Here is a 27,268-nt window from a genome sequence, read left to right as displayed (position 1 = left end):
GGTGCTGTATTTAGAATAGAAGGAGAGCCTGTAGGGAGAAAGCAAACCAGTTTACACTCAAGGGGTGTCTAACTTTTCAGTCTAACCTTGCTGTTTGGCTTCCATCTGACACATTCCTTGCTTTTCCCCTGCAAGCGGTTGCAATGGTAACAGTCACGGAGAGGAATGATGGGTTGAGGAAGGCATCTGCCTTGGTTTTGCTTTTTCTTCCCGGCACTGTGTCTTACCAGAGCATGGAAACACAAAGAGAACTCCTGGCATTTGAAGATGTGACATTTGGGGTGCCCCACAGACAAAAAGATTCTTCTGCTACAAACTCGGCCTTTTTGGAGGAGTGACACCTCCTGGGGGTGGCAATGCAGTTCAGGTTTGAGGAGCAAAGGCAGCTCTGTGCCTGTGGTTGTGCACGCACTGCCCACAGCTTGCACCTTGGTGCCCCTGCCTGGGGGTTCTGCATTCCCTGCATCCATGCTGCCTGCATGGCCCAGGTGTGCCAGTCTCCCTGCAGTGGTAGGGAGGACACGTTCAGTCCAGCAGTCACACCATTGTGTGGGTCAAGATTCTAGTGAACAAGATGCCACAGACACAATCTTTGATACTCCAGCTTTGACCCTGATGTGCTTCTCATTCCAGACAGTTTCAGTGAAAGCTTTATTTGTTAACTGTCACTGTACTTCCACCCCCATTCCTGAAAATTTTCTTTCAATGCAATGAGGATTTGGTTACTTTTTCACTGAGGCTGAGGCAAAATAAAGTGGGGACCAATGTCAATTATGCCATAGTCAGTCTGAGTTCAATGCAAGCATGACAGGACAAAATTTAGTGACTCACAGTATGCACAAGAATGACACTCTGACAACTCCTCTGCCCTTAAGCCTGGGGCATTTGTGAGCCTTATCTTGGCTGCTAGGCCATCCTTCTCTTCCTTTACTTGTGCTTTACTTCCTTCCTATAAGTTTTAAAACTTTATCTGAACCTAGGCTGTTCTTTACATCACACACTCCTTTCTTTGATTTCAAAGACGGAAGGGAAGTTATTTAAAAATAGGCTCCATCATAGACAGCATTCTGGCAATTAGGCACGGAGCTAGACCTCGTAAGTACATCTGCAACTCTGAGGGAGGTCAGCATGGTTTAATTTTCGAGGAAGAGAAGAAAATCAAACTGTTTTGCCATTTGTCTGGAGAAAGCCAGAGATTCCTTTGTACAAATTTCTTCATTTTGTTACACAGTTTTGGATTTTGTATTCAGTTCTCCATTTACTCTGATGATGTAGTAGGTATGAAACGGAATCCCAGGGAAGAACACTCAGGGCTGATGGGGCTGGGTGGCTGGCTGGCATGGTGTGGCTGCATTTATACAGTTCCCAAAGAGTGACCAGAGTGTTGCTCTGAAGACACTTCTCTATTTGAAGCCAAGAGGAAACTGCCGACCTGATCTTTTATTAAATACCAGTTGAACACGATCTCTTATTGCTCTTTTAATTATGCTGACTATGCACTGGGCCTGGCTTTCTTTTTGATGCAATATAAATCACTGAAATCAATGAATGTGCTTCTCCATCCTTTGCAGTAGCAATGGATTGTGGAGGAGCCAGAAATTTCAGGTGGTAGGCTTTTACACCTGGCACAGATCACTTGGGAGGGTACTGTTCAAGGACAAGCTTTGCCACCAGTCTGCAGTTTGACCCATAGGACAAATCAGCTCATCTTTTGTGCCTTCGTTTCTCATCTGCAACATAGCATTAAGTGTTTTGCAATCAAAGATGGAAAAGCTCCATAAAACAGACATAGATTGTTATTACTTTGCACATGGCACAAGCAGCAAAGAATCAGTCCCAGGGAAACAGCGGAGGTGAGAGCAACACCTGGCTATCTGTGCGTCATTAGCACTCCCCAGAGCCCCGGTAGTCCCAAAGCTCATAAACGGCAATATGAATGTTTCAAAAGTAACTTTTTAAAAAATGTAAAAGGCTACTTTAATTAAACAAACATAGCTTTTCTCTTAGATCATAACCTTGGATCTCAATAAGTATGTTGGGAATTCAGAAGCATTTCAAATAATTTAAAAAAATAAAGAGAGAGAATGATGTTCTTTTATAGTTGGCAATTTTACAGGCTTCTTGTATTAAACCAGATTTTCATTTTTTTTTAAAGCAAGCTGTAAAGCTTTTGTAATAAGATATTAAAAAGTGTTTAGCATGCTGGATCATCAATAGCAATGCTTGAATTCAGACTTTAAGACTTTAAAAAAAAGCAAATTTATATATAAAGTTGCTTTACCTGCTCCCTTTTTTGTTTGAAAGAAGAGGATATTACAAAAATAAAGGTATTGTGTGTCAATTTGATATTCAGTCTGAATAATAAATAGAAAATTTGATCTTACTTCTTCATTGTTTAATCTACTGCCATCCCCAATGTGAAGACAATGAGAGCTTGGGTTTGTGGTGTAGGCTCAGTCTGAGATGGCACAGTGGCTTACAGCAAGTGGGGGAGAGCAGAGTGCCTGGTGCCACGGGAAGGTAGCCATGGATTGGCAGACCCAGCTCCCCATGGTGGTGATCTTGTAGGGCTGGGGCAGCACCATGTGGCCAGGCTACCAGAATGACACCCAGCACAGGGCAGGCCCAGCACATGGCTTTTCTTGTTCTGGCATCAGCATAGAACATCTTGGGAACCAGATGAATTCCGCTTTGTCACCACCCCATAGCTCCTTTCCTCCCAGATCTAGATCTGCTGCTGCCAGTCCCTTAAAAATAACAATGGTCAGAGGATGCTTGTTTCTTTGTCTCCCACTGGAGCCGCATGGTAGGCCTTTCTGTCTCTTGGGATCACTGAATAGCATGAGACAAAGATCCTTTTGTTGCAGGCAGTAAGGCCCTGTCATCTGCAATTGTTTTCCTAATTTTTATCTGCTTAAAAGTTGTCAGACTGCATCCTTTGCTGTGGAGACCTGTGCAGTATGTGTGGACACTAAGTACAACATTTCTGTGGGCTTCCCTAACCCGTAAGGCTTCAGGTCTGCACAACACACAGACAGGAGTGTTCCATTAATAATGTTGATATTTTTCAGGTGACCAGTAGAAGTAAGAGGCTTGTCAATGTGGCACTTATTTCCGGTTTAATTTTGGCTGAGAACTCTTCTTGTGTGTCCAATATGCTTCCAGCTGTGTGGAAATTGAGGTGACTTATTTAGTGCCTGTCTTGACATGGCAAAATCTCCTAATTATAAAGTCCAATTTTAATAGCTTACTTAATACCTACTGTTAAGATGTCCAGAGACCTCTCACTACAGGCACCAAGATATTGCAATCAGATTTGGATTATCCTGAAGGGTTTTGTTGCCCAGGCCATTGCTCCATTGTCTTCCCCATCATGTACTGTACTAGTTTGAAAACAAACTAGTGAGAGACACCAAGTCAGAATAACAGGAAGGGAAGTAAAAGAAGGAAAAAAACAAACAAAAATAAAGGCAGAAAACAGACAGAGTTAAACTGACAGAGTCAGGATACAACCTGATAACTTGTTAATCAGAGTGGTGGTAGCAGTCCAGTAGAATGGTGGCTGCAGTCCTCCTGAAGTGGTGACCCTGTAGAAAAAGGGTCTGCTCTTCCTCAGAAGGTCCAGTGGTGGCTGTGTAGCTCCTGTCCTCTGGAAATCCAGTGGAAGGGTTGTCTCTGGTGTTCAGAATCTCAGATTATATCCAGGATGGGATGCTTGGTTCCTCCCTCTGGGTGGAGCATCTCACAATGGGGTAATGAGTCATGAGGCAAAGTGTTGATGAGGCTCATTAACAGAAGATAATCCGGAGGGAGTTATCTCTGAGTCAGGCGGCAGGACAATGATGGGCAATTAACAGAAAGATAGTCTGGGGGGAGGAGGCAAGGAAACACTGCCCCACCTGATTTCAACAGCTGATGGGGATGGTAATAGAATACACTGCAACCCAGGACAATGTACCTCCCCTCCTCCATCAAGAGAGGCTTATGAATCATGATGCATGGGACATTTTTAAAGCTTGAACATCAGCTTCGGGGGAGTTTATGCCTCTCTCCTGCTGGAAATCTGCTGTTCAGGGCACAGATCTTTTTGCTCATCTTCAGTCATCAGTGCTTGTTGGTCACTGCCCATCTCACAGCCACTGCAGCAGCTGGGTTTAAGAGAGCAGTGACACTGCCTAGATAGGAATACATCTGCATTGCGTGTTTGCTGAAGAGCTCTAAAGAAGCTCATTTATAAAAGTCAGCATGTTGGTAAATGGTAGTTAGCTCATGAATGACAACAAAAAAGCTGGATCTACAAGTCACTACAAATTATTTACTGTGTCCAGATTCATTTGCAACAATGGGCTTGGGTGCAAGAAAATCTTGAACTATGGCCAGAGATACCTTCTTTTGTTGTTAGCAGTTGCATCTGCTGCTCCTTTCTTCTAGTGCTGCACAGATTTTTAATCCCTAGAATGTGTTCCCAATTTGATTGTATTTACATATCTGTCTATAGCTTTACTGAAAATACCAGCCCTACTCTTCATCACATTTCCATGCTGTGTTAGAGTTTTGTTTGGATCATGTCACTTCTCTTGTGCCTGGAAAATTTGGCTTCCTGTGAGCTTTTGGAATTTGACTTCTTCCTTTATATAACCAAAGGGGTATTTAAAATTTTTTTCTCTTTTTTTTTTCCTCCTTTTTTTCTTTTCCTTTGTAGTTCTCTTTTCAGTCTACTAAGAAAACCAAGGATGTGTACAGCACACCCTCTGGCCTGCCGTGTTTAATTCAGATGTAGGCTCAGTATGAAAAATGTACGCAAGATTTTGTATAATGATTGAAGTGGGTGCAACCCATGCTCCACAGCTCAGGGTTCTGAAGGAACCATCATGGAGATGCAGAAAGTGGCAATGAGTCATGTCTGAAGCAAATCCAATCCAACCGAACAGAAAGAAATCTAAACCTGTTGCATCTGACAATTTAATGTTTGATTGCTGTGCTCAGAGCTAGTGTCACCTCATGCAGACTCCTGGCCAACGCCTTCCCAATAGTGAGTGCTGCTGGTTGCAAGCTAGCGCTCAGGAAATGTGATGATTCAGTGTCCCCCAAGGCTAGCCTGTGCCTCATTAAGAGATAAAATCCAGAAGCCTAGCACTCATGTTAAGTACAAGGTTGTGCGCTGATATCTGACATGGGTAGAGCAATGAAATCTCTCCCACGGGCCTTGGAGCTGCAGCCCCTGTGTGCTGGTGACCCCCGAGGCAGAGGTGCCTGTGCCATGCACTGCCCACCTCCTCTCAGTTCTGTGCAATACTACTTACCCAAGATTCATGTAAAAGATGTATAACTGTATCCAACTGATGGGATTTTTCCCATGTTTCACCACAGAGATTATGAAGTAAAGGTAGATTAATTTTTAAAATATATTGTCAACATTTTTTCACATTAAAAATCAACATATTATACTGCATCTCATTCCTTTGAAGTTTAAATAGAAACTCAGAGTTTTCCAAGTTCGAAAAAAGCCATCCTGCTTCTATGGTTGAACAGATCTGTTGCATCAATTTACCATGGACATCCACTTGATTTAGTTGAAATAACACTTACAAAGTAATAAATGTTTAGTTTAAGAGAATGCTTAATGAGCAAAGTTTATTACTTACTGGAAAATCATTGAAATTGAAAGCCACACATATTTACATAAAGTATGTGGCATCTGAAAGAAATCCAAAGAATTTTGTTATTAATTTCCTGTGTTGTTTACATGTGTTAGAGCTATGTTTATTCCAGAAGAATCACTCACCAGGAGTGATAGAAATCAAAGTGCAAACTGGTTTATTTTTCTCAGTAACTTATTAAGAACAGCATCAGTTTATTGTGTTAGATAGATGATATGCAACAGACACAGATATTTTTCTTCAAGTATATATGCACTAAATGAGAAAATAAAGCAAAGAAATGTGCAGTCAAGTGAGTTTTTTATTAAACTAAATAAAATAAAAGATTAAATACCATTTTTGCGATCTTGAATTTTTTCCATTACTTCCAAAAGGTATTGAATAAGTCACAACACATTTTACAGTGCAATATTTAGTGTATGTTTCAATAACCATATCCTTATACAACGAAGCACTAATGAGATAATAGAAACATCAAGTGTTTCATTATGCTTTCTTAAGAACATATGAATTAAAAAATCAATATAAAATTGCCTTCACAAATCAAAGACAGTAGAGATTATAAAGTCTTCTTTTAAAGCTGGAAAGAGACGTATTTTTATGGCAAGTTATGATATGTTAAAATAATTTCTCATTTTTCACATTCGGTGTGAAAACTCTCCTGCATATTTCATAACCTCAGACCATCTCCTCTTAATTTTGGCTTGTCTGTAGAAAGCAGCTGGCTTTTTAAACCAGCTATGAAGGAAGTTATTCAAGTTCTTTCCTTAGCTCCCAGTCCTAATTCCTCAGTCCTTAACTCTGCAGAATCTTCCTTGAAGGGAGTTTTGCTATAGACTAAATGCAACAGTGTAGGACTTGTTTGATCCACTTGTGGGCCTGGAACAAAAGAAAAGAGAGAATAAGGAGTGTGTGGCTTTTCCAAGAGTGAATGCTGTAAGCCTTGGAACCAGCAGTAGCTTGTTTTAGTAAAGGCAGATATGGCAAGGATTGAATCCTTGAAGAGTGAGTGAGTCTTCTAACACCCGACAAATAGGTTATATTTGTGTTTTACTGTGCAATATGTGGAATCCCTCTTCATCATCTGCCAAATGTTTCTGCATTTGGAGTTTGTCTTGCAGCAGCTCAAATACTTCAACAATTTAAGGATGGAGTCCTCACACCACCAGTGTAAGTGCAAGCAATCCCTCTGCTACCAAGGGAATGGCCAAGTGGTCCAGTCTCTGCATGTGCAAGTGAGACATGGCGGGGATGATGCACCTGCCCTCCCGGGAGAGCTTGTAAGCTCTGCTCCCAGTGAGAAATAAGGATTTCAGTCCTGCCTGGGGGAGACGAGCCAGAGCAAGTTTCACAGCAGAGGCACTGGGGCTCCAGATCCCCACTGGGGGCTGTGTGTGCCTCCTTGGAGCAGTCTCTGTGGCACCCCTCTGCAGAGGGAGCAGACTTGCAGCTTTCAGCCCTACTGCCCTCCAAACCCAACTCTGCTGTGGGAGGTTTAACACTTACTTAATGAGGACTATGTGTGTGCATACATATGGATGTGTGTATATCTGTCTACACATACACACAATATAAATTAACTAAACATGTTACTAGGATACATCAGGAAAACCACATCCAAACAAAGAGTTCAATATGGAAAAAGCTATTAAAAGATCCCAGCATTTTACTTGTTGTGTATAGGAATAAATACAATTACAGGACACCAATTTTATATTTTGTTCTTTTCCTGATGGCATTTTCAAGAGGTGCTGCCTTCTGGGGTTAAAAGAAAGATTGCAAATGAACAAAAGCAATTCCAATCTTTGCAAATAACATGATGCTCACAATTTAATTGCCCACCTCAGGAAAACTTGGTGATGAGCTCCATAGTTAAGTATTAAGTGTATCAGCCTTTTTTTAAATGTCCAAGAGGCCTCAACAGGACCCTGAGCTCTGCCTATAGAGCTTTGAAAAGAAATGCAGGCAAGAACAATTTTTGTGCTCAAGATCAGAATACCCTCACATAAGCTCAGTGCTGAAAGACGAAGATAGGCATGAAGTTTACAATCTCCTTTTCATCACAACATTCATTAAGGCTGTCTAGTTAGCCTAACTAATTTTACTCCTTCATCTTAAATGCAAAGACACACAATCAGAGGACACACACATTGCAGGGCTCAGTGTTGGCATGCACCAGCCTGAGGCAGTGCTCAGGATGGAGGAGGACCAGGAGATACTCTTGCAGCCCTAGAGTGAGGACAGCCCCATTTTGCCAGGGCTCTCCCACAGCCCATAAGAAGATCACAATGCACCAGGATGTGGCAAATTAGCCAGCTGGCAAATACTCCTTGCTAAGTCAAGGAATTGAACCAGACATGTTTTCCCTGCCACAGTTGCCTATTTATGTCTTGTAATGTTCTATGTAGAGATGGTCTGGTTCTGAATACCCTTCTGCCTTCTGTACGGTTTCGCTCAAACTCTGGACCCTACATATAATACCATGAAGACAGCAAATCAGTCAAGGTACCAGAACTGTGCAAGCCAGGTTTCTACAGGAACAAAAAGACCTGGGCAGTTAAAATCATTTCAGAAAAGAAAAATGTGTTGCAAATGTAGACTCTTAGCAGTCAGTGATCCAGGCCTGCCTGTGACTTCCCTGGGCACCACACCTGGACCCAGTCCAATGCCTCGATGACTTGATGCTGTAAGACCTGGCACATCCGCTGTATTTGGGCTGGTAATGTGCAACTTTTCTGGGCTATACCAAATGCCCTGTCCCCAGACACTCTGAAGTGTTAGGGCATGTAATTAAGTGCTAATTTAAATGACACTAGTCATGTAACTAAAACACTTTTTTTCTAGTCATGATTTTCCAAACTGAAATTCCTCTTGGAACTGACTTTGAAGTCAGTAACAAGCCTCCCATTGGGTTTAATGCAAACAGAATCGGCCCTCACTGGAGTTTTTAGTGGAGCAGAGAAAAATATTTTTCCTGTTAAAAGATTTTCCTATTAGTACAAACACATAAAAGACTTCTCAGAGTTATGGTGTTAAATATTTTAATGTCTTGCCAAACCTCATCAATTCTCATTGTTTAGCAAAAATGGCACTGACATTCTGAATTGCTGGCTATGGCATTTTCTGCGTATTAAGATCAATAATATGCTTTCCAAGGAATAAAGAGTTGTCTAATGAAAAAAGTCTTTTAAAAGTCAGGACAATTCCAACTGCTATGAATGATTATAAATTATGTGGTTATTTTTATGGGGGTGGGGTAGGGGGTGATTAAGGACTTGGGCACATGAACCATACTTCCCCACTTCCTTTCCTTACCAGAAATTGTACTTCCCAAAACCTCCCCTTATTAGCAGCTATGTGAATTCCAGGTTTGGCTGCCACTGTAAGGCACTAAGTTTTCTGTTTTAGCACCACCTCTGGGTTCTTGAAATATTAATTGGAATAAATGTCTTTGACAGGCTCTACTGACATGTACAGAAGGAAGATTTGATTCAAATCTCTCAAAAGTTGTTCTTTTTGAACCTCATGCTCTACTCCGTATTCAAGCAGCCTCGGCAAGTATTAGGTGCGTGGGCTTGGTGCTTTGAGTTCCTTCATTCCAAGCAATACAGATGCACATTCAAAGGCCCCCTCACCTGCGCTGAGTTTGGCCTGGCTCCACAAAGACTGTACCTGAGGCCAGACTAAACATGAATGACTTTGTTTCTCAGATGTTAAGGGCAACATGAGCTCTGAAGAAGGAACGTAGGGAGGGTAGGGAGCCATGGTGAGGGCGTGGCAACATCTGTGGGTGGCAGAGGAGATGGCTGCACAGAGCCTGCAGGATGTGTCCTCGAGGACAGGTGTCTGATGTGTGTGCACTCCCTGGGCACTCCAGCTGCAGTTAGCTCATGCCAATGGTGCCTCCGCAAGTAACACCCTGCTCTGATGCTTTTGAAGACGTGTTTCCAGCCACATGGGCACAGCTACGCACTGTCCTTACCCAGGACCAAAAAGGCCATCACCACTTTATGCAACCCAAAGAAAGCAGTCCAGTTTCAACCTTTTCCAAAGCATTGGCTGCTTCAGACTGACATAAAGGAGGCTTAAAACCCTCCCTTCTTCTTTCCGTTGGGAACAAAATCTTCCATCACTTTCCTGCAAATATCTCAGCATTGCCTAGGTCTGTAAGGAATGTCTGCCCAGCTCAATGGCTTTGTCTTTTCTTGCATTGGGGTGGTGGAAAATAAATCTTTTTAATCAGAAACTGAAGAATACTTTTATATATATATAGATATGAGGCTCTGGGGACCTTATTCAGTTCCTTAGGGGGGTTAAACTTCTCCTTCTCACTCTCTGTAACAGTATACTGATGTCTGGGTAGAAGCTCTTCTGGTGTTGCCACAGGAGAAGGGAGAAGGGAAGAGGGACTGAATCATCAATCATGATATGGAGATTAGAGTAGCGTCAAGAGAAAGATAACTATTTTTTGTCCCTATCCTTTGGATGCCTGATATTATGTAAGACACCCACCATGGTTATGGGAAACGTGGCTGTGAATTCCCTAAAGCAGAGAGATGAAGAAGATGGACATTGCTAGCTCCTTCAGTCCCTCCGTGACTAACAACCTGCTCTGAGAAATGGGGCTGCTGGTGCCACTGTGTTCCGTGCAGATCCATTTGTGTGAGCACGGGTTACATGTGCACTGCCAGAACAGGCTCCTTCAGGGAGGAGACATGCTTTGTCTGCGTATCCTGATGGGATTAGGTGCAAGATACGCACTTAGCCCTGTCAAGACCAAAAGGCTTCAGTGCATGTGCGGAGCAGAACTTCAGGCATCTTAGTGGCTTTCCTGGTGCCGGGGGAGTTACTTGGTAAAGACACGATGATATGAAAAAGATAGTCTAAATTTAAGCACCAGATTTCCACCCAGTCCCCAGTGTTGTTCTGTTTGTGAGCTGGGCTCGTGTCCCAGTTAAGTAATAGGAGCTTCCTAGGTGTAGACGGTATGAAGGATTGCAGTGGCTCTTTCTAAATGCTGTGTCTTGGAACCTCTGCAAGAACTTAAAGGTTTTTTTCTAGATTTGTTATGACAATGAGAAATAAGTACACACACACATATGTAGCATTTATTGTAGTGTACTGCAGTATGTTCATTGATGCACACAAACATATTGCTCTTTTCTTTGTAACCTCTCAATATAACATGGTGTGAATGAATGAAAAATTTTTTAAAAATATATAGAAATAGTCATTAAAATGTGTTGCAAATTCCTAGCTTCCTCTTAAATCAGAACCTTATTTAATTTATCACCTTAATTGTTTATAAGATCTTTTTGAATCCTCATGCAGAACCAAATGGTCTTAATTCCGTTTACCATCTCCTATATGCTCTCCAACAGTCCAGAGCCATAAAATCCTTTTCCATTTCCCATTACAACCTATGTCAGATGGCTCTATGTCTGTGACTCCAGACCTTGGCTGATCACAGGGCAGGTCACATGCAGTCATTAATCAGGGGTAAAGGAATATCCATCAGGTTCTTGGACTTGAGGTGGAGATATTTGCTGTGTTTGGCTGAGCTAGATGTTGGCTGGAGTGATGTAGATGCAAAGCAGGTGAGATATTGATTGCAAGGGATGAGTTTGGAAGTGGACTTTGTGTTGATACCTAATTTGTACAGGAAAGTAGCAGGAGATGAGTTAAATCTCCAGAGGGCCAAAAAGATAGTTAAAACCACCCCTGAATGACAATGGCTACTAACTAGCTGCAAGTCACTGCATCCCCGTGAAGGAAAAAAAGGAAACCAGCAGCTGCCCAGGCCCACTTTGAGAAACTGTATGTATGCTGTACGTATTCACAGCTTATCTCTATAGGTCCCTGCTGCTTCTCTATGGTCCTGTGAGGGTGCTGGGGAGCCAGGTCTGATAGGGCAGAAAAACGCCAGGAAACACGTTTTGACAGAAGAGGCTTGCAAGCCTCCCATGTGTGCTCCACATTGCCTATCGCGTGCCCTTTGATGTCGGGTTTGGCTCGTGGGAAGGCGTGAGGCCAGATCCTCATGCTGGGACAGACAGTGCCAGCCCCACACACCGATCGCAGTGACAGATGACACCCTACAACCCCAGGTGAGGATCCAACCCTTCCCCGGCACACAAGGCAGCCTTTTACGTTTTTTCCTTCCTTTTAAATCATTTTTCTTACCCTTTTTCTCACTCCCTTTTTTCTCTTTTTATTTTTATTTCCCTTTTAAATTTTTCTTTCTTTTAACATTTTTTTTAAATTTTTTCCCTTCTTGTGTTTTTCTTTTGTCTTGTATTTTTCTTTTTTTTTCTTCTTTACTTTTTTTTTGTTGTTGCTGTTGTTGTTTTTTAAAGTATTTTGGGGGATTTTTTTGCTTTTTTTTTTTTTCTCTCTAATGACTAGGAGCTTGCTGTGTTTCTCGCTGCAAATGCCGTTGTTTCCTCCCCGAGTGAAGCACGGGCTCAAATTGCTGCCTTCCTGGTAGAGAGGGGGAGGCAGCCGTGCCCGGCGGGGAGCCCTCCTGGCCGCTGCTTGGCCTCGTACCTGCTCGTACCTGGCCTGAAACGCAATCCCCACCTTCCCGCGGAAAGGAAGCGCTGCTCAGCAGCTCTGAGCTTCCAGCTCCCTCGCTGCAGGGGCTCGGCAGCTCCCTCTGCCTTGCTCTGTGCCCGCTCTCGGCTCTTCGTGCAAGACACCGACGGGAAAATATTAATAGTCAAAACGGTGGGGTTCCTCTCCTCTCCTCTCCTCTCCTCTCCTCTCCTCTCCTCTCCTCTCCTCTCCTCTCCTCTCCTCTCCTCTCCTCTCCTCTCCTCTCCTCTCCTCTCCTCTCCTCTCCTCTCCTCTCCTCTCCTCTCCTCTCCTCTCCTCTCCTCTCCTCTCCTCTCCTCTCCTCTCCTCTCCTCTCCTCTCCTCTCCTCTCCTCTCCTCTCCTCTCCTCTCCTCTCCTCTCCTCTCCTCTCCTCTCCTCTCCTCTCCTCTCCTCTCCTCTCCTCTCCTCTCCTCTCCTCTCCTCTCCTCTCCTCTCCTCTCCTCTCCTCTCCTCTCCTCTCCTCTCCTCTCCTCTCCTCTCCTCTCCTCTCCTCTCCTCTCCTCTCCTCTCCTCTCCTCTCCTCTCCTCTCCTCTCCTCTCCTCTCCTCTCCTCTCCTCTCCTTTTTCCCTTGGGTTTGGATATTTTTTTCTTTTCTTTTATTCTTTTACCTAAGTGAATGAAATATTTTTTCTGATATGTTGCACGGTGACTTCATAGAACATTATTAAAGGAGGGATGGACGTATGCATTTATCCATGATTTTTGTACACCGCAACACACAGGTATAGGAGATAAGGAAAAAAAATCGGCAAATGCCTATGCTTTTATAAGGAGGTTTTTGAAAGCTGTGGACTGTGCCAAGATGATTTTGGAAACGAATTTGAGGCACTTGAGTAAGTTTGGCAAAAAAGAACGCAAAGGAAAACCGGCCTCGCCTCTAGGCAGTGCACCGAGGAGAGAACTCATCCCGTTTGCCTACTGTCAGCTGGGAGCTCTCTCCTTCGCACTTTCTTTCTTTATTTTTTCTTGAAGCCTGAGCGGGGGCTTTGGTCTCTGCTCGTAACTCCAGACACCTCTTGCCTTCTCTGATAAATAGACAGCTTTCTGCCGGGAAGCGCCTGAGGTGACCCCGTGCTGTCTCTCAAACCAGGCACTCGTGTCTCACTGCCCCACCTCGCCCGAGCACGGGGCAGCGTCAGGGAAATCCTGTCCATTTCCCACGGGGTCAGGGGCGGGGGGCGGTGCCACAGCTCAGCCCTGGCAGACCCCTCCGCCAGCTCCACACCCAAAGGACACTGTTATCTCACCATATCGCGTGTCCCACCCTGCCGTATCAGCAAACCGGAGTATTTCAGTAAAGTTCCCACCTGCATTTATGCATACATGTTGATATGTGGTTACGTATATATCGTATATTTGTGTATGATTTTGTATTTTTAATACGTAAAATGTATATTTAAATAGTCCTCAGTTTGTGTTTCTTGCTTGCAAGCGCATGAAACGAAGGGAAATTGCGGGACTAGCTCACTGTTCTTTAAAAATGTAACTAAAACAATCTAATATATATTCGACTGTAATAATTTAACATGAATTTAACACGAAGCACCTGGGGCAGGGAGTGGGAAGGGGGATGTGTTTGATCCCATCGCTGCTGCTCTCTGAGCTGTGGGGAGGGTGCGACATTCGGCTTTAAACACGAGCATCCCCTCGGGCGGCTCGGTTCCTTCCCATCCTGCCTGTACCGCTTCGATGCGGGCGCCAGCATAGTCCCCTCCCCGCTCCCGGGAAGGAGAACAGGAAAGCGAATGTGCCCTGCGGGACGGGGGCTGGGGGGGCAATGGGTCATACGGGAGCCTGCATCTCGCTGGTGCCGCCTGCCACCTGCCCCGCGTAAGGCGGCGAGTTGGCAGCCACGGGCAGCGAGCGGTGACAGCTGCCCGCGGGTCACAGCTGCTGGAAAGGCCCGCCCTGGCCACCCGGCTGCTGTGTCCGCCGCTGTCCTGCTCGGGACCCAATGTTCTCAACCTCGTCTGGCATCTGCAAAGAGCATCCTTTCCCTGAAGGTCCCCCTAGCTCTTGGCTTGGGAGTCCACGTGCTATTTGAATAAACGCTACCAAGGAGATGAAACGCTCTCGTCGTCGGGGTGGGTAGGGTTTACCCCTAGCCCAGGGCTCCGGCCAGCAGCAGCCCGGGAGGAGAGACCCTTGGTAGTTACACCCGAGCAGTGGTTACATGGCTTATGTAGTACACCCCACCGCAGGTCCCCCAGTTTTGACAGGACTTAGAGTCCTGGCGAGGCCTGAGGAACGTGACGGGAGGACGCGGCCCTATCTATGCGGACATCCGCCCTGCTGAGATGGGCGAGAGCGTGGAGCGCCCGGATCCCCAGGCGCAGCGGGCTGGGTGGACGCGGGGAGGCGCCGGGAGCTGGAGACCAGCGGGCGATGGGGTGGCTCGCTGAGGTGTTCCTGCCGTCGGGGAGAGTGTCGGCCGCCAGATCTCGTCAGGGAAAGCAAGGAGAGGGGGGAGACAGGCCACTATGCGAGCACAGCCCTTGAGATGTAACCCGGGTGAGGCCCCGCCGGGCCGGCCCCAGGAACGGTGGCAAGAGGCTGCAGCCGGCCTGGGGGACTGTGCGTGTCCTGGGTAGGGACAGAGAAGCAGGGGAAATCGCGTCCCACGCGTGAGAATCAGCCTCTCATTCCCGCCTGGAAATGAGCCTGTGCCTCGGGAGCTGCCCCGGCACCGCACCCGCAGTTTCTCCCGTGCGGCACACTCCGTAGCCAGCCCGCAGGGCATTTTCCGACGGTGAGGGGAAAAGCCAAATCAGGGTTGTGGAGAGTTCCGCCAAGTGCATATTACCGATGGATTTCCCTTTCCCGCCACAAGATTTTAACGGGTTTTGAACGGAGAGAAAACCCGGAGCTGAGGGATGCTGCTAAGCTTACAAGGCTGAGAGTATTCGCCGGGGGCTGGGGACGGTATATCTAAAGGTACATCCCGCACACTTGGTGCCCACCGACCTGGTGTCTCGACCTTCCCTGGAATTACTGCAAATTAAAGGTCGATTATGAGCTGAGGGGTGCAAGAGGAAGCACATCCCTGCGCCTGGAGGGCTGGAGGGGAGCACGGCAGCGCTGGACTCCAGAGATGCTCTCACTTTACGCCGGGGCCAAGTCCTTTGTTTTCTGAAGACAGACACGCCGGACAAATCCCTTCAGGGTCTGAATGACAGCCTACATGTCCCACTGCTTGGAAGGCTGGGTACAGCCGGCCTGACGGTCGAACATTGCAGAATTAGGTTTTCTGGGTGAATTTTGTGCTTCTCGGAGTCAAGTACTCTTGCTGCGAGCGGGGAAGACCCCAGTCGAGAGGTTTTCCTGGGGACGGTGTTTCGAGGTTTGGAAAGGAGTGGCAAGAAATGTCACCGGGCATTTTCCAGCCATTAATTCAGTGGGAAAATAGGACGGGAAATGCTCCCCCGATCGGCTCTTTCCTGCGGTGTGCGTTCGGTTATCGCATCGTCCCTGTGAGCTCAGGGAAAAAGAGGCCCTCTCCCTGCCCTTGGCCTTGCGGGATGAGTGGAGGCCGTGGGGCGAGGTCAGCTACCGCCGGAGAGGAGCGGCTGCTGCCCTCTGCCCGTCTCAGGGGCTCCGGCTGCCGGCTGGGGCGGGCCGGGGCGGTACCGGCTGCCGGCGACCGTGACGGGCGGTGGCTGAAAGGTTCGAGGCTCAACCACACTCGAAAAATAGCCCCCATCAAAAAAAAAAAAAAAAAAAAAAAAAAAAAAAAAAAAAAAAGAAAAAAAAGAAAAAAAAGAAAAAATTTAGTCCGTCAGCTACAGGCAAGATCCCTTCTGGTTTTGATACACACACCCCCCCCCTCTCCTCAGCCTTTAGTGGCTTCCCTGCCGCCCGAAGGTGCTGGTTGCAGAGCCCAGGCCGCATAGCTGACCCCCAGCCAGCTCTCCACGCCGAGAGACTGGCATCTGAAATATTACCCAGGGAGTTGGAGCGGCTCCGGCAGTATCGCCCCGCTCTTCCCCAAAAGGTATCCAGGGAATCCTTCCCCTCCCTTGCCCGCCGAAGCCCTTTCAAAGAAAGTCAGCCCGGTGTGTTAGCCTAAGTACGAAGCATCCGAGGAATTTCCAGTGGGGAAACGAGCCCTTTCCGCGGGCTGGCGGCGCTTCCCCGTCCTGCCCGGGGGCTGCGGACCGCCAGGCGCAGCCCCTGGCGGGGCGTACCTTTAGGCATGGAAGCGTTTAGCGGTTTCGGCGGTATTAACTCCTAACAGGGTGTGAAAAGTATTGGGGATTGAAAAAGCTGTGGGAAAGTGGATTCTTTCCAAGTCAGGCGGGCTGGAGCTTTCCTCTGCTCTACTGGCGGACACCTTGCACTGCTCCTGGCGCAGGGCCCCCCGAGGAGCCCCTTCCCGGCGGCTGGGAGCCAGACAGCCCGGCAGGTGCGATGCCCCTCGCGACTTGACGGAGAGCTTTTATAGGTGGAAAACACGGCGTCGCGTTTTGCCACCAGCCTGCTCACCCCTGTCGCCCTGCCAGCTCCATGTCGCTGGGCGCGGGAAATGCCGCTCGGTGGTGGCTCTTCAGAAGGGTCCCTGGCCTCGCCAGGCAAGGTCTTCCCGTCTTCTTTTGCTCCGGGAGCGGAGGCTGGGCCCTGCTCTGCCTCCAGCCGCCGCGGCCCCACACCCCTGTGTTCTTTCATCGCAGCCCCGCCGCCGCAAGCGGCTCAGCGGCGTAAGCACCGCCGGGCTCGCAGAGGCACCCGGACAAAAGGACTCTTCTCCCAAAAACTTCTTGTCAGGTTTTTTCCCTCTTTTTAATTTTTCACTAGTACATCCGGGTTTTTTTAAGTGTGAACGGTCCGAAAAATGACCACGGTACAAATATTTCAGACCTGATCAAACTGAATCAGCCGTTAACACTTGATCTAATTAAAGCGGATATTCACACCGCTGGCCCGGCCTCCCCGAAGGAGTATTACGATATGTAACCTGTGTCCGCCTTCACACTCTACCTTCTCGCGGGGGGGAGGTAGGGGGGAAAACATCGAGGTTTGGAAAAAAGTCTTAAACCTCGGGGACAAAAAGACAAGAATAATGATGATGATGATGATAATGATAATGACATTGATGATGAAGATGATAACAATAACAATAACAATAATAATATGTTGTTGTTTCTCCTCGCCATAGAAGACAGCGAATGGCCAAGAATTATCTTCTGGTAACCTGCTCTCGCCCTGACCACGGCTGCCCCGGGGAGAGCGGGCAGCTGCAGGCTCCGGTGCTGCCGGCCTGCCTCTGTCGCCGCCCGGCCTCCCCGCTCGCCCAGCGCCGCCCCTTGGGTCGGAGGCCGGCGGGGCCCGGTGGTGGTACCCGGGTGCGGGACGGTGAAACCCCGCCAGGAAGGAGTCTTCAAGGGCTCCCCGGTAGGGAGCGGTGCGGGGCAAGCCGCTGGAGGGGGAACCGAGCGCCTCATCGCTTACCTGGCTTAGGCAAAAGATACAAAAAGAGAAACCCTTCTCGGGAAAAAAATAGATACAAATCCTCCTCAAGTACTCCCGGAGTCGCGTCCCGAGTGATGCACTTGGCCAGCGGAGGAGAAAGGCACCGGCGGCAGCTGTTCCGCCGAGCAGGGCGGGAGCAGCCGCAGCGTCTGGCTCGCTCTGCGGTTCCGAGGAACCTCGAGATAAAATGACGGGCTCCTTCTGTGGAGAAATCAATTTCTAAGCATCAGAGAGAGGTTTTAAACAAATAAATTAAAAAAAAAAAAGCTCCCCTCCGACCTGTGATTGAGGGACAGTTAAAAATAATTGCCCGTGTTAAGAGACAGGAGACCAGGTTACAGGGAAAACTACCTTCTTTCAAAGCCCGCTAATGGCCATACGATTCATTAGGTTACTTAATCCTAATAACCTTGCTAGCATCAGTCCCGGTGACCCAGCCCATTAAGCACCACCAGCTAAACCCTATAAAACAGGCAAGGGGAATGTCCAACATCTGAGCACATTTATTAGCATTATGTTCCTGAGATAACATGCCCCCGGCTGCCCTGCATACTGCTGCGGGCAGGTTGGGGAAAGAGGGAGCTCTGTTTTCGGAAGGGCTGAGCACAGGAACAGGACTTCGTCAGACGGGTGGCTGGTCCCACCGTCACTGTCACACACGGTCTCCCGTTCTCTCTGCTTTCCACCCCCGGCCCCCGTCTCTGCAGACAAACAATAGCTACATTTGTGGCGAGCATTTTTTCCTTCTGATTAAACCCAGGCCAACCAATGGCAGCCAGAACGAAACAAAACGCAGAGAGTAACATTTCTATCATAAACGGGAGTTAACAACTTAAAAAAAAAAAAGAAAAAAAAAAAGGGGGGATGGGGGTGTGAGAAAAAAAGACTCCCTTACACCGAAACGTGCAAGTGAGTCATTGCGGTATCACCCTCCGTGAAGGAGTCGGCTGAGGGGGAGACAGGGAAAAGGGAAGTGAGGGAAGCTGCAAGGCCGGTTCCTCCCGTGCCTTCCAGAGCTGCAGACAAACCGGGCGCCTCCCCGGTATTTCCCTGCCAGGATGAGGTCTCTGTAATTTACGACACACGAGATGTTACAGCATTTGCCGCTGCTCAGAGTGGGGCTGGTCAGGGCGCCGGCACATGCAAGCGATTAGAAGAGCGAGACCTCTCCCAGCGCGGCTACCACCTCCTTCCTCCGGCCCTCTCCGAGCAGGCAGATCCATTCCGCTCCCGGCTGGGGAGGGCTCCCCGCGGCCAGAGTGAAATCCCTCCCAGGATCTGCAGGGGAGCAAACCGTCTTCAGACTCTGATTCTCTACAATCCCCCTACCAACATTTCTTAATTTTTCCTCTCCATTTCTAAGGAAGAATGCGCCCAGAGGCAGCGGGATGGCGTTGTTCGCACGCTGCCCCGCATTAAGAGATGCCGGCCCGGGGTTCCCGGCGGGGCTGCCGGCGGACACCGGTCCCAGGCTCCCACTGCTGCCCACCCAGGCAGCAGCGAAGGGGTGGGTGGCAGGAGCCGCCGGGATAATGCCCGGTTGAGTTGAAGGTGATCAGGCAGCGTTCAGCCTCCGCAAGGAGCTGACACGATCCCTCGTTATTTTCGCAATAGTTTTAACACGCTGGCAGAGATGAAAGAAAGAACAGCGGCGGGGAGGGAACCGCAGCGCCCTGCCGAGCTGCCCATTCCCGGTGCTGTCTGCTCTGCGGAGGGTTTGCCGGTGATTAACCCTGAGGGCTGATCCTGCCAGCCCTTCTCCCCGGGAGCAGTGACCGCGACGTTCGCCGGGGTGCCAGGGGCACCGACTGCTGCCCCGCAGTGGGGCTGGGGGGGAGGTGCGCCCTGCGCCCCGTCCCACACCTCCACAACTGACAGCGATCCTGCTGTTAAACGCTTTTGTCTTTTTTGTTGTTGTTGTTTGGTTTTCCTCAAGGGCTATTTTAACTCATTAAATGTTGCTCTGGCTTGGAACTTGTCATAACAGAAGCCTGCTTTATTTATTGGGTTATTTATTTCTTTTACCAGCAACAATATCCCGAACACAGTCCAGTTGAAAGAAGGAGTTTCCAAAAACAAGGGGGGAAAAAAGGGCGGGTGAAGGTGAGGGGAGGGCGGGCGGGGTGTGAGGGGGTGGTTTGCGTAAAAGAGAGAGAAGAAAAGAGAGGGAAAAGAAGGAGAGGGTGGGAGAGCAAGACGGGGAGAAAGCGAGAGATAAAGAGGAAAATCTAGAAGAAAACAAGAAGGAGGGGAGAAACAAGAAATGGAAAGAAAACAAGAAACCAAGAGAAAACAAGAACGCAAGCAAGAAAGAATGACAGAAAGAAAGAAACCCACACATGCCAGCTTTTCAAAATTAAAACAAGAAGCCTCGAAGTATTCATTTTGGTATTAATATTATTTAACATTAAAAACTCCGGGAACTTCAAACAAACTTCTTGCAGGGAGAAGAAAGAGAAAAGAACTATTCTCTGGAAACCATTTGTTCACAGCTCGAACTGTGCCTTTTTGGCTTAGAAATAAAACTCGAGACGCCCAACCCTGTCCCTCCTCCCCCCAGCATATATCTTTTCAGCACACATTTTAAAATAAATATCCTTACGAGTCTTTCCAGAATGCCTCCTTGTTATGAATTGATAGGATACAATATACCCCAGCTGTGTGCCTGGAAGTTGGGATTTAGCCCTTTAAATGCCAGGACAACATCTGCGGGGAAAATAATTAGGGCAGCTTCGCCCCCTCCACTGGGTGCTGCCGGCGGGGGCGGGGGGGCCGCGCCGCCCGTGCGCGGGAGGTGAGCGGGAGCTCCGCGGGCACCCGGCACGCCGCTGCACCCCCGGATGCTCGGCAGCCCCGCGGAGCAGCAGGCGGCCACTCGGTGGTCTGGGTGCAGATAACCCCAGGAAAGAGCACCCAAGAAGGCAGAGGAGAAAATGGTACTTTTTCTGACTCTCCCTGCAAGCTCTTTTAATTTTACCATGCTTTTTGTCCTACTGCTCAGCAAGCCAAAATATAAAGAAGATTCAGAATCTAATTTCCATAGAATTCAATAAAATAGGGAAAAGGTTGCCAGGAGTCTCCTTGGAGGTGTCCTGCTTGGGAAACACGGGCCGAACCTGCACGTTTTTCGTCCCAACATAAAATTAATTCAACCTAGAAGATATTTTCGAGGACGTTTACTTAGTAAAGTTTTCCTGTAGCTATTTTGTCCGAGAAGAGTGCTTAACACCAAAAAAAAAAAAAAAAAATCGCAGGAAGCACTTACAGTGTGATCTTGTGTTTAAGGGTTTACAACAGGTGTCAGAGCTCTCTTCGGGGAGAAGGAAATACATATATACATACATATACACACACACACACACACACACGTGTGTGTGTGTGTGTAAACCGTTACTTAAAATGACCACTTCGCTTTGAACAAACAGACAAAGAAAAATCAAAAGAAAGATGTTACCGTTTTAAACATCTTCTGTGTTAATACATCTTACACTCAGAATATATTATGTGACTTTATCATGTTTCAATCTCTATTCTCTTGTCGCTTTTAATGAGATTTTTACTAAGATGTACGCTTTTAGTCTTACGTTTGGGCACGTCTTCTTAGGGTTGGACAAGTGAAAAATACCTTTGTTTTCAAAAATAAGAGAGACGAGCGAGTACTGGCATTGTGAATGACGTAAGACTATGGACATATATTACAATGATCGGTCATCACAAATAAAAAAGTATGATGAAGCACACGCTTGAGGTGATATACCTCTAGAAAATGAGTTACAGTTAGTTATTGTCCCTTCTCGCCTCCCTGTATCCAGCACTATATTACATCTTCTCAGCCAAGAGCAGGGGGGAAAATAAATTAAAAAAAAAACCGAACTCGTTGTCCTTCGGGGAACCCCATCTCTAACAGTTGTCTTACAGAGGAGGAGCTAGTGACCAAAAAAAAACCCTGAGGAGTGAGCCCTTAATCCAAGGTGACGCACAGCTTTTTAATCCATGCCCCCACATATATGTTTATGTCCACGTATTTCTACAGCTTCTGCTTAATGCACCAGCAGCGTGTTACTCTGGGAGAGGGAGTACATGTCAAATCCTCACAGATCTAGTGATTTTAGGTTGCCGCTTGTTTTGGGGAAGCTCCAGAAAATATAAAAACTGTGTGTGGGGATAATTTTTCCATTCGTTTAACACCCCCCCCGCTCGGTGAGCGCAGACGCCCGCCGCCCCAGGTACGGGCAGGGCAGAGGGAAGGGGCTCGGAGGCGGGCAGCCCCGGGATCCCGGGCCACCACCTCCTCCCGCCGGGGGCTGTGCGTGGGATGTGCCCGAGGAACTCCCGCCAGGGCACTGTCCGGCACTCCCTGCCCCGGCCGCGGTGCGCGGGGAAGGGGCACACCCCCGCCTGCAGAAGCCTGCGCTCCAAACCCCGGGTTTGTCTCCCCTCCCTTTCACCCCCGGGACTCCCACCAGAGTCAAGCCAGAACGGGTTTCCTGAAGGCAAACTGCCTTTTTCAGAGCCCTTTAAATCCCAGCCCGGCCCCAGGATACAGTGCACACCAGGATGCTGTGCCAAAGATGCCAAGGGAGCCCCGACGCGGGAAGTGCGGTGGATTCAAGGAGAGGGAGCAGTGAAATACTGAAAGTACTCGCAGCTGGCAGATCACCGCAGTACCCATGGCAGGGGGGGCTCCGGCGAAAACAGGGGGTCCCAGCCCCTGGGTTGCTGCCCGCGGCCACCGCACACGCCCCGGCCAGTGCGGCCGCGGAGCTCCGGCGACGGAGAGCCGCCCTTTTCTTTTTCCTTTTTGTTAAAAATTTCCCCAGAAAGTGCGGAATTCACTCGCAGGAAACGGCAGCAGGGTGACGAGAGGGTGCCCTGCCCCTACGCTCGCCCAGCCGTGCCCCGGCCACAGCAGCTCCCCGAGCCTGCCTGCACCTCCCCGCGGATGGATGTGCTTCATGCCCTTGTCGTGCATGGAAACCCAGGCCATCCTGCGAACGACGTGTTGCCTAAATAAAGATAAAACGTGCTATACATCACAGGCTTTCCCGGTTATTCTCAATGACTTGTCGATTCCTTCCCCCTCCCCATCCATCCCCCTACCCCCTATCCCCCTTCCCCCCCACTCCCCCCCCCCGGCACACGTGCAATGATAGAAAATGGTTTTTAAATGACGAAGGGTCACGTAGAGCCATCCTGATCGTTTAGTAAAAATAACAGAGCTATTATAGAGCCGAAGGAAGGAGCCAGGGAGTTCACCCACACAAGGCTCCAATACCGCGCCTCGACTGAACGCACACACAGAGGCAAATGTATGTGTGTATATATATATATATTTTCACATACATATATATGCAGCGGCACCGTCCCATGTGAGCCTCAGGACTCTCTCATTAGACCGTAAATACGTGCACAGATGACAGTGAGCGCTCCTGTATGGAGGGAGGGGGGGACGCGGAAGGGCTGCTTGTGTCTTTGGGATGAAAATGTACATAAAGCCTTTTATGAGAGATCGGGAGACAGCAGTTGCTCACTAACATACTTTTTTTTTTTTTCCATCTCTTTTGCCGAAAACTGGAAATAATTAAATTCTTTAAAGGTTTACTTTTGAAACCGTGGCTGGAGAAAACTATGATTCAGGTGTAAATAATTACCAAAGTCATGAAAGCAGCAACTGCTACATGTGGTTTATTCATTGCTTGCCTTTTTTTTCCCCTTTTTTTTTTTAATCGTTTGATCATTTTCATCCCTAACTGTCTGCCAAATTCACATATTTGTAATTTACTAAACTTTATCGTTCCTACCAGGATAGGGATGTTGTACATTAGTTACCAGACCCGTCCTGCCCTAGCCCAGTGAAGAAGCCTGGCTGGAACAAACTGGATGCTCCTCAAGAAGGGATAACGCTATTACCCCGGTATTAGAACTGAATAAAAGATGCTCCCCCTTTCATAAACGCTACCAGACCCACTCGACTTCAGACTCCGGAGAAGAAGTGAATTATTAAAGGAAAGAAATTGTTTAAACACAATAGCTACTTGGCTAAATGAAAGCAATCCCTGGGGCAAGACTAACAGCGTTTGGCCAGAGAGCACGATAATAGAAGTATCCGTTCAATGAAAACCTTAGAGAAATAGGAGAAACGTGGATGTATAACACACAGCATATAAAAAAAAGCCCAGGATTTACTTCATGCCTGTTTTCTTCAGCCAGCTCCTACTTTTTCTTTTTTTTCCTTTTTTTTTTCTTTTGCCTACACTATAACTTCAAGCCATTTGACTCTTCAAACAATCACGGTGGAAAAAGGCAGGAAACCGAACTTTTTTTTGCCTGTGTCGTATTTAAAAAAAAAAAAATTTGCATAGTAAGCCACCACTTGAACATGTTCTGGTGTTGTAAAAGTGTTTTTTATCAGGCTGTAAATTACTGCCACTCTGACAGAGCAGCCGGAAATGTAAATCACACCGTAGAGCTGAAGTTATGAAAAAGTTTGTTCCCTTTTCTGCATCCCAGGAAGATCTCAGGGCTGTTGGATTGGGAAGGGAGGGGAAAGGCTTGTTTACTATTTTCCTTCTTCGCCAAACTGTTGGCTCCACGGTGCCTGGGACTTTGATGAGAAAGAATGGACAATGTGCAGAGTCCCTTCCTATGACACCCAGGCCACCGCCACTTGGGAGGTCCTTTGGCCTAATGTAACCACAGCTAACTGCTCCCAACAGGAGGCTCTGTGGATCAGGCAGGGTCACAATCATGCTTCTGCTAAAGGCAAGAGTTGCCTTAAAAAAAAAAAAAAAGACAAAAAAAAAAAAAAAAGACAAAGGGGGGAAGGAGGTAGGCAAGCAGTTGAATGAAAGCCTTTAGATTCATTTGGGGAAGGAAAGACCGAGAGAGGAGCTAGTTGAAACCGTTTCCAAGAGGCATGAACAGAATGAGGTTGCATCCATCCAGAGGGAAATTTTGGGGAACGAGGTCCGGGGCACTTCACACGGGGTTACTCCGACCCCAGGGCTGCCACTCCAAATCGCCCGTCGGGAGCAGCGGACCTTCCCCGCAGTCCTGCAAAGTGTTTTGAGGACTCATCCACGGACGGGAGTCCTCCTTGGTGCCATACATTGCATGGACATTGCTCCTCTAAGGCGGGGAGGAGAGGGCTACACAATCACGGTCCACAACGAGCCCTCAAACATCACCCATTTGCGCGGAGGGGGAGAAGAGCTCCAGGAGGAGACACTACAGCCGATCGGCCTCTGATTTTGGCAGTCGGGGGGCATCAATATTTTAGGGAGGTGGGAGGACAGGAATGTTGAAATTCATTATATGTCTCGAAGAGGAGGATGACTTTCCAGAGCTTTTAAAACACGAGCCTCTTGCATTTACGTGAAGAGGTGAAAAAAAAGCTGGGAGGAGGGAAGAGGGGGGATCTCCCTACCTCCGCCGCTTACCGGGACAGCAGCTGCCGGCCCCTGTGGGTTTGCAGTCGGCCCGTCCTCCTGGCTCCCGGCTAGCCGGCCGGGTGTGCTCCCAGCGCCCGCCGGCTACCCTTCCTCTACTCCTCCCTCTCTTCCTCCCGTCCCCCGTTTAATGTTCCCAGATTCACGCCACTTCGTTACCATCCCCGGTAGCACGAGCCCCTCCGGGTCGGGGGCTTTGGGCGGATCCGAGTGCTGCCTCCCGCCGCAGCGGGCGGGGCACGGCGCGGGGTCTTGTCTTGTCTCCCCATTCCCACCCTGTCCCCGCGTCTGGGACAAGGGGACACCTCAGCCACCCAGCTTCGGGCAGCTCCTTTCAGGCAGCGAGATCCAACCGGGAGAGGAGGGACCGGCTCTGGGGATCAGTTCGGCCGTTGGCCTCGGCCCCGCTCCCCGCCGCCCCCCGCTTACCTGGACCACGGTCCCCGTGTTCGGCGACGGGTTCTCAGCAGGACGAGGGTGAGAGGGCCCCCGGGTGCACGAGGGCATGGCATGGCCCCCCGCGCACCCCAGAGAGATCCGGCGAGAGGAAGAGAGAGGGAGGAGAGAGGAAAAGCCTTTTTTCCCCCCTTTCTCTCCCCGTTTGAGCCGAAGTGACCCGCAGTATCTGGAGAAGGTTTTTGAAGACGTTTGGGAGGGAGGGAGAGAGTTTTCTGCTGAGAAACTCAATCTGCCATACAGTAGCGACTGCGTCTGGGATCTGTCACCGCTGACAGCACCACAGGGCACAGACATGATCTTCCGCACAACACTGCAACTCCCCAAAATACCCTCCTCGCTCCCAAGGTATCCGCCGGCTTGCATCGCACTCCTTCGCCAAAAGGGGGAAAGCAACCTGAGCCCCCGCAAATAAGTACACCGAGAGGAAGGCAAGAGAGAGCAACCCTGTCTCCCCCTTCCTCTCCGCGATGCTGAACGCTCGGCCGCCGAGGGCGCAAGGCGAGGGGCGATGTCATGCTCTGAGGGCGCAAAAGCCATAAATGTAGGCTCTCGCGCCGCGAGATTCTCGGGAATGACTTTAATGAATAATTTCGGAGACAGTTATGGCTTTAGGTAATTACTGCGCGGCTCTATGAAAACCAGATTTGGGAGAGAGGTAGTCAAGGCCAAGCCGTGTGCTTCGGCTCGCCCCTGCCAGACCGCTCCAGACATCACCTCCCCCATCGCCGCCCGACCCCCGGGCGTCCCCGGCCTCCTGCACCCCCCCAGCTGCCGGGGTCCTCCTTTGGGCAGCGCTGCCAGCAACTTTGCGAAGGCTAGAGGCTTGTCGGGGGAGCACCTAATATTATTATTTTTTTTTAATCTCTTCCGCCTCCTGTATTCTCTGGCAGAACATTTCATTATCTTTTAGGCCAGTTTTAGAAAACTTCTCTGGGTTTGCACACGTATTTATCTTTTTAAGAAGTTCATTATACGCAGCTGTTGCAGCCTAAATCCACATATGGCATACAAATAGGGACCCCTATAGGAGAGTCGGCCTCTCTATTACCCCCACATGTTTGTTCAATAGACCGGACGGCAAAACGATTCCACTGCTCTGCACCAAAATAGAATTGTACATTTTTCTCCCGAGTCCTTTGGGCAACGCAGGGGCTTGTTTCTGCTTTGAACAGCCTCCACGGTTAGCAAATGAAGGGCTCCGAGATGCGGGCCCGCTGATCCCCATTGTTTCGCTAACACATTACTGCTGTTCCCAGAAGGCCGCTCCAGGGGCAGCGGGCCCTCGGCCCCAGCCCTGCGGCTTGCAGAGCCCTGCGCCTTGCCCAGGCAGTCCGCAGGGTACGGGCCGCTCTCCGCCAGGATCCGCACGGCCTCTGTCGGCGGGGAGGCGGCTCCAGCCTCAGGACAGGGGAGTCCCCGGGGACTCCCCTGCCACAGAGCCGTCACCAGTCAGAGGTCTCCCATAAAGGGCAGAAATAGGATTTTGCTGGGATTTTTTTTCGGTTAGGGCTTGTTTCGCAGCTTTTTTTTTTTTTTTCTGTAACAATTTTTTTTTAAATTCGCTTACTCTCTCCCGACCCCCTGGGTCGGTGGCTGTGGTGGGAAGCCGAGCTCACAGCATACCGTTTGCACTGATTCA

At 48.6% G+C, this 27,268-nt stretch overlaps 1 protein-coding gene across 1 annotated transcript; it reads right to left on the bottom strand.

Annotated features, from left to right (window-relative positions):
- Window positions 1-15,983: 15,983 nt before the first annotated feature.
- Window positions 15,984-26,310, bottom strand: LOC116444556. The gene is made up of 2 exons (XM_032110059.1): window positions 25,600-26,310; window positions 15,984-17,923 (listed from the first exon to the last, which is right to left on the bottom strand). Exons 1-2 carry the CDS (start codon window positions 26,164-26,166, stop codon window positions 17,144-17,146), a joined length of 1,347 nt encoding a protein of 448 aa, XP_031965950.1. The 5' UTR covers window positions 26,167-26,310; the 3' UTR covers window positions 15,984-17,143.
- Between the last annotated feature and the right edge of the window lie 958 nt (window positions 26,311-27,268).

This window comes from Corvus moneduloides, chromosome 5, assembly GCF_009650955.1.
Source record: "Corvus moneduloides isolate bCorMon1 chromosome 5, bCorMon1.pri, whole genome shotgun sequence".
Classification (NCBI taxonomy): domain Eukaryota; kingdom Metazoa; phylum Chordata; class Aves; order Passeriformes; family Corvidae; genus Corvus; species Corvus moneduloides.
This window is presented reverse-complemented; position numbering and strand designations above follow the sequence as displayed.

Bases quoted from the DNA above. Each gene is read 5' to 3' on its own strand.
- LOC116444556 (XM_032110059.1), bottom strand. From the start codon at position 26,166: ATGGCTTTTGCGCCCTCAGAGCATGACATCGCCCCTCGCCTTGCGCCC. The intron at 17,924-25,599 runs GTAAGCGGGGGG...ATTTCTCCACAG, and splicing joins ACACGGGGACCGTGGTCCAG to AAGGAGCCCGTCATTTTATC.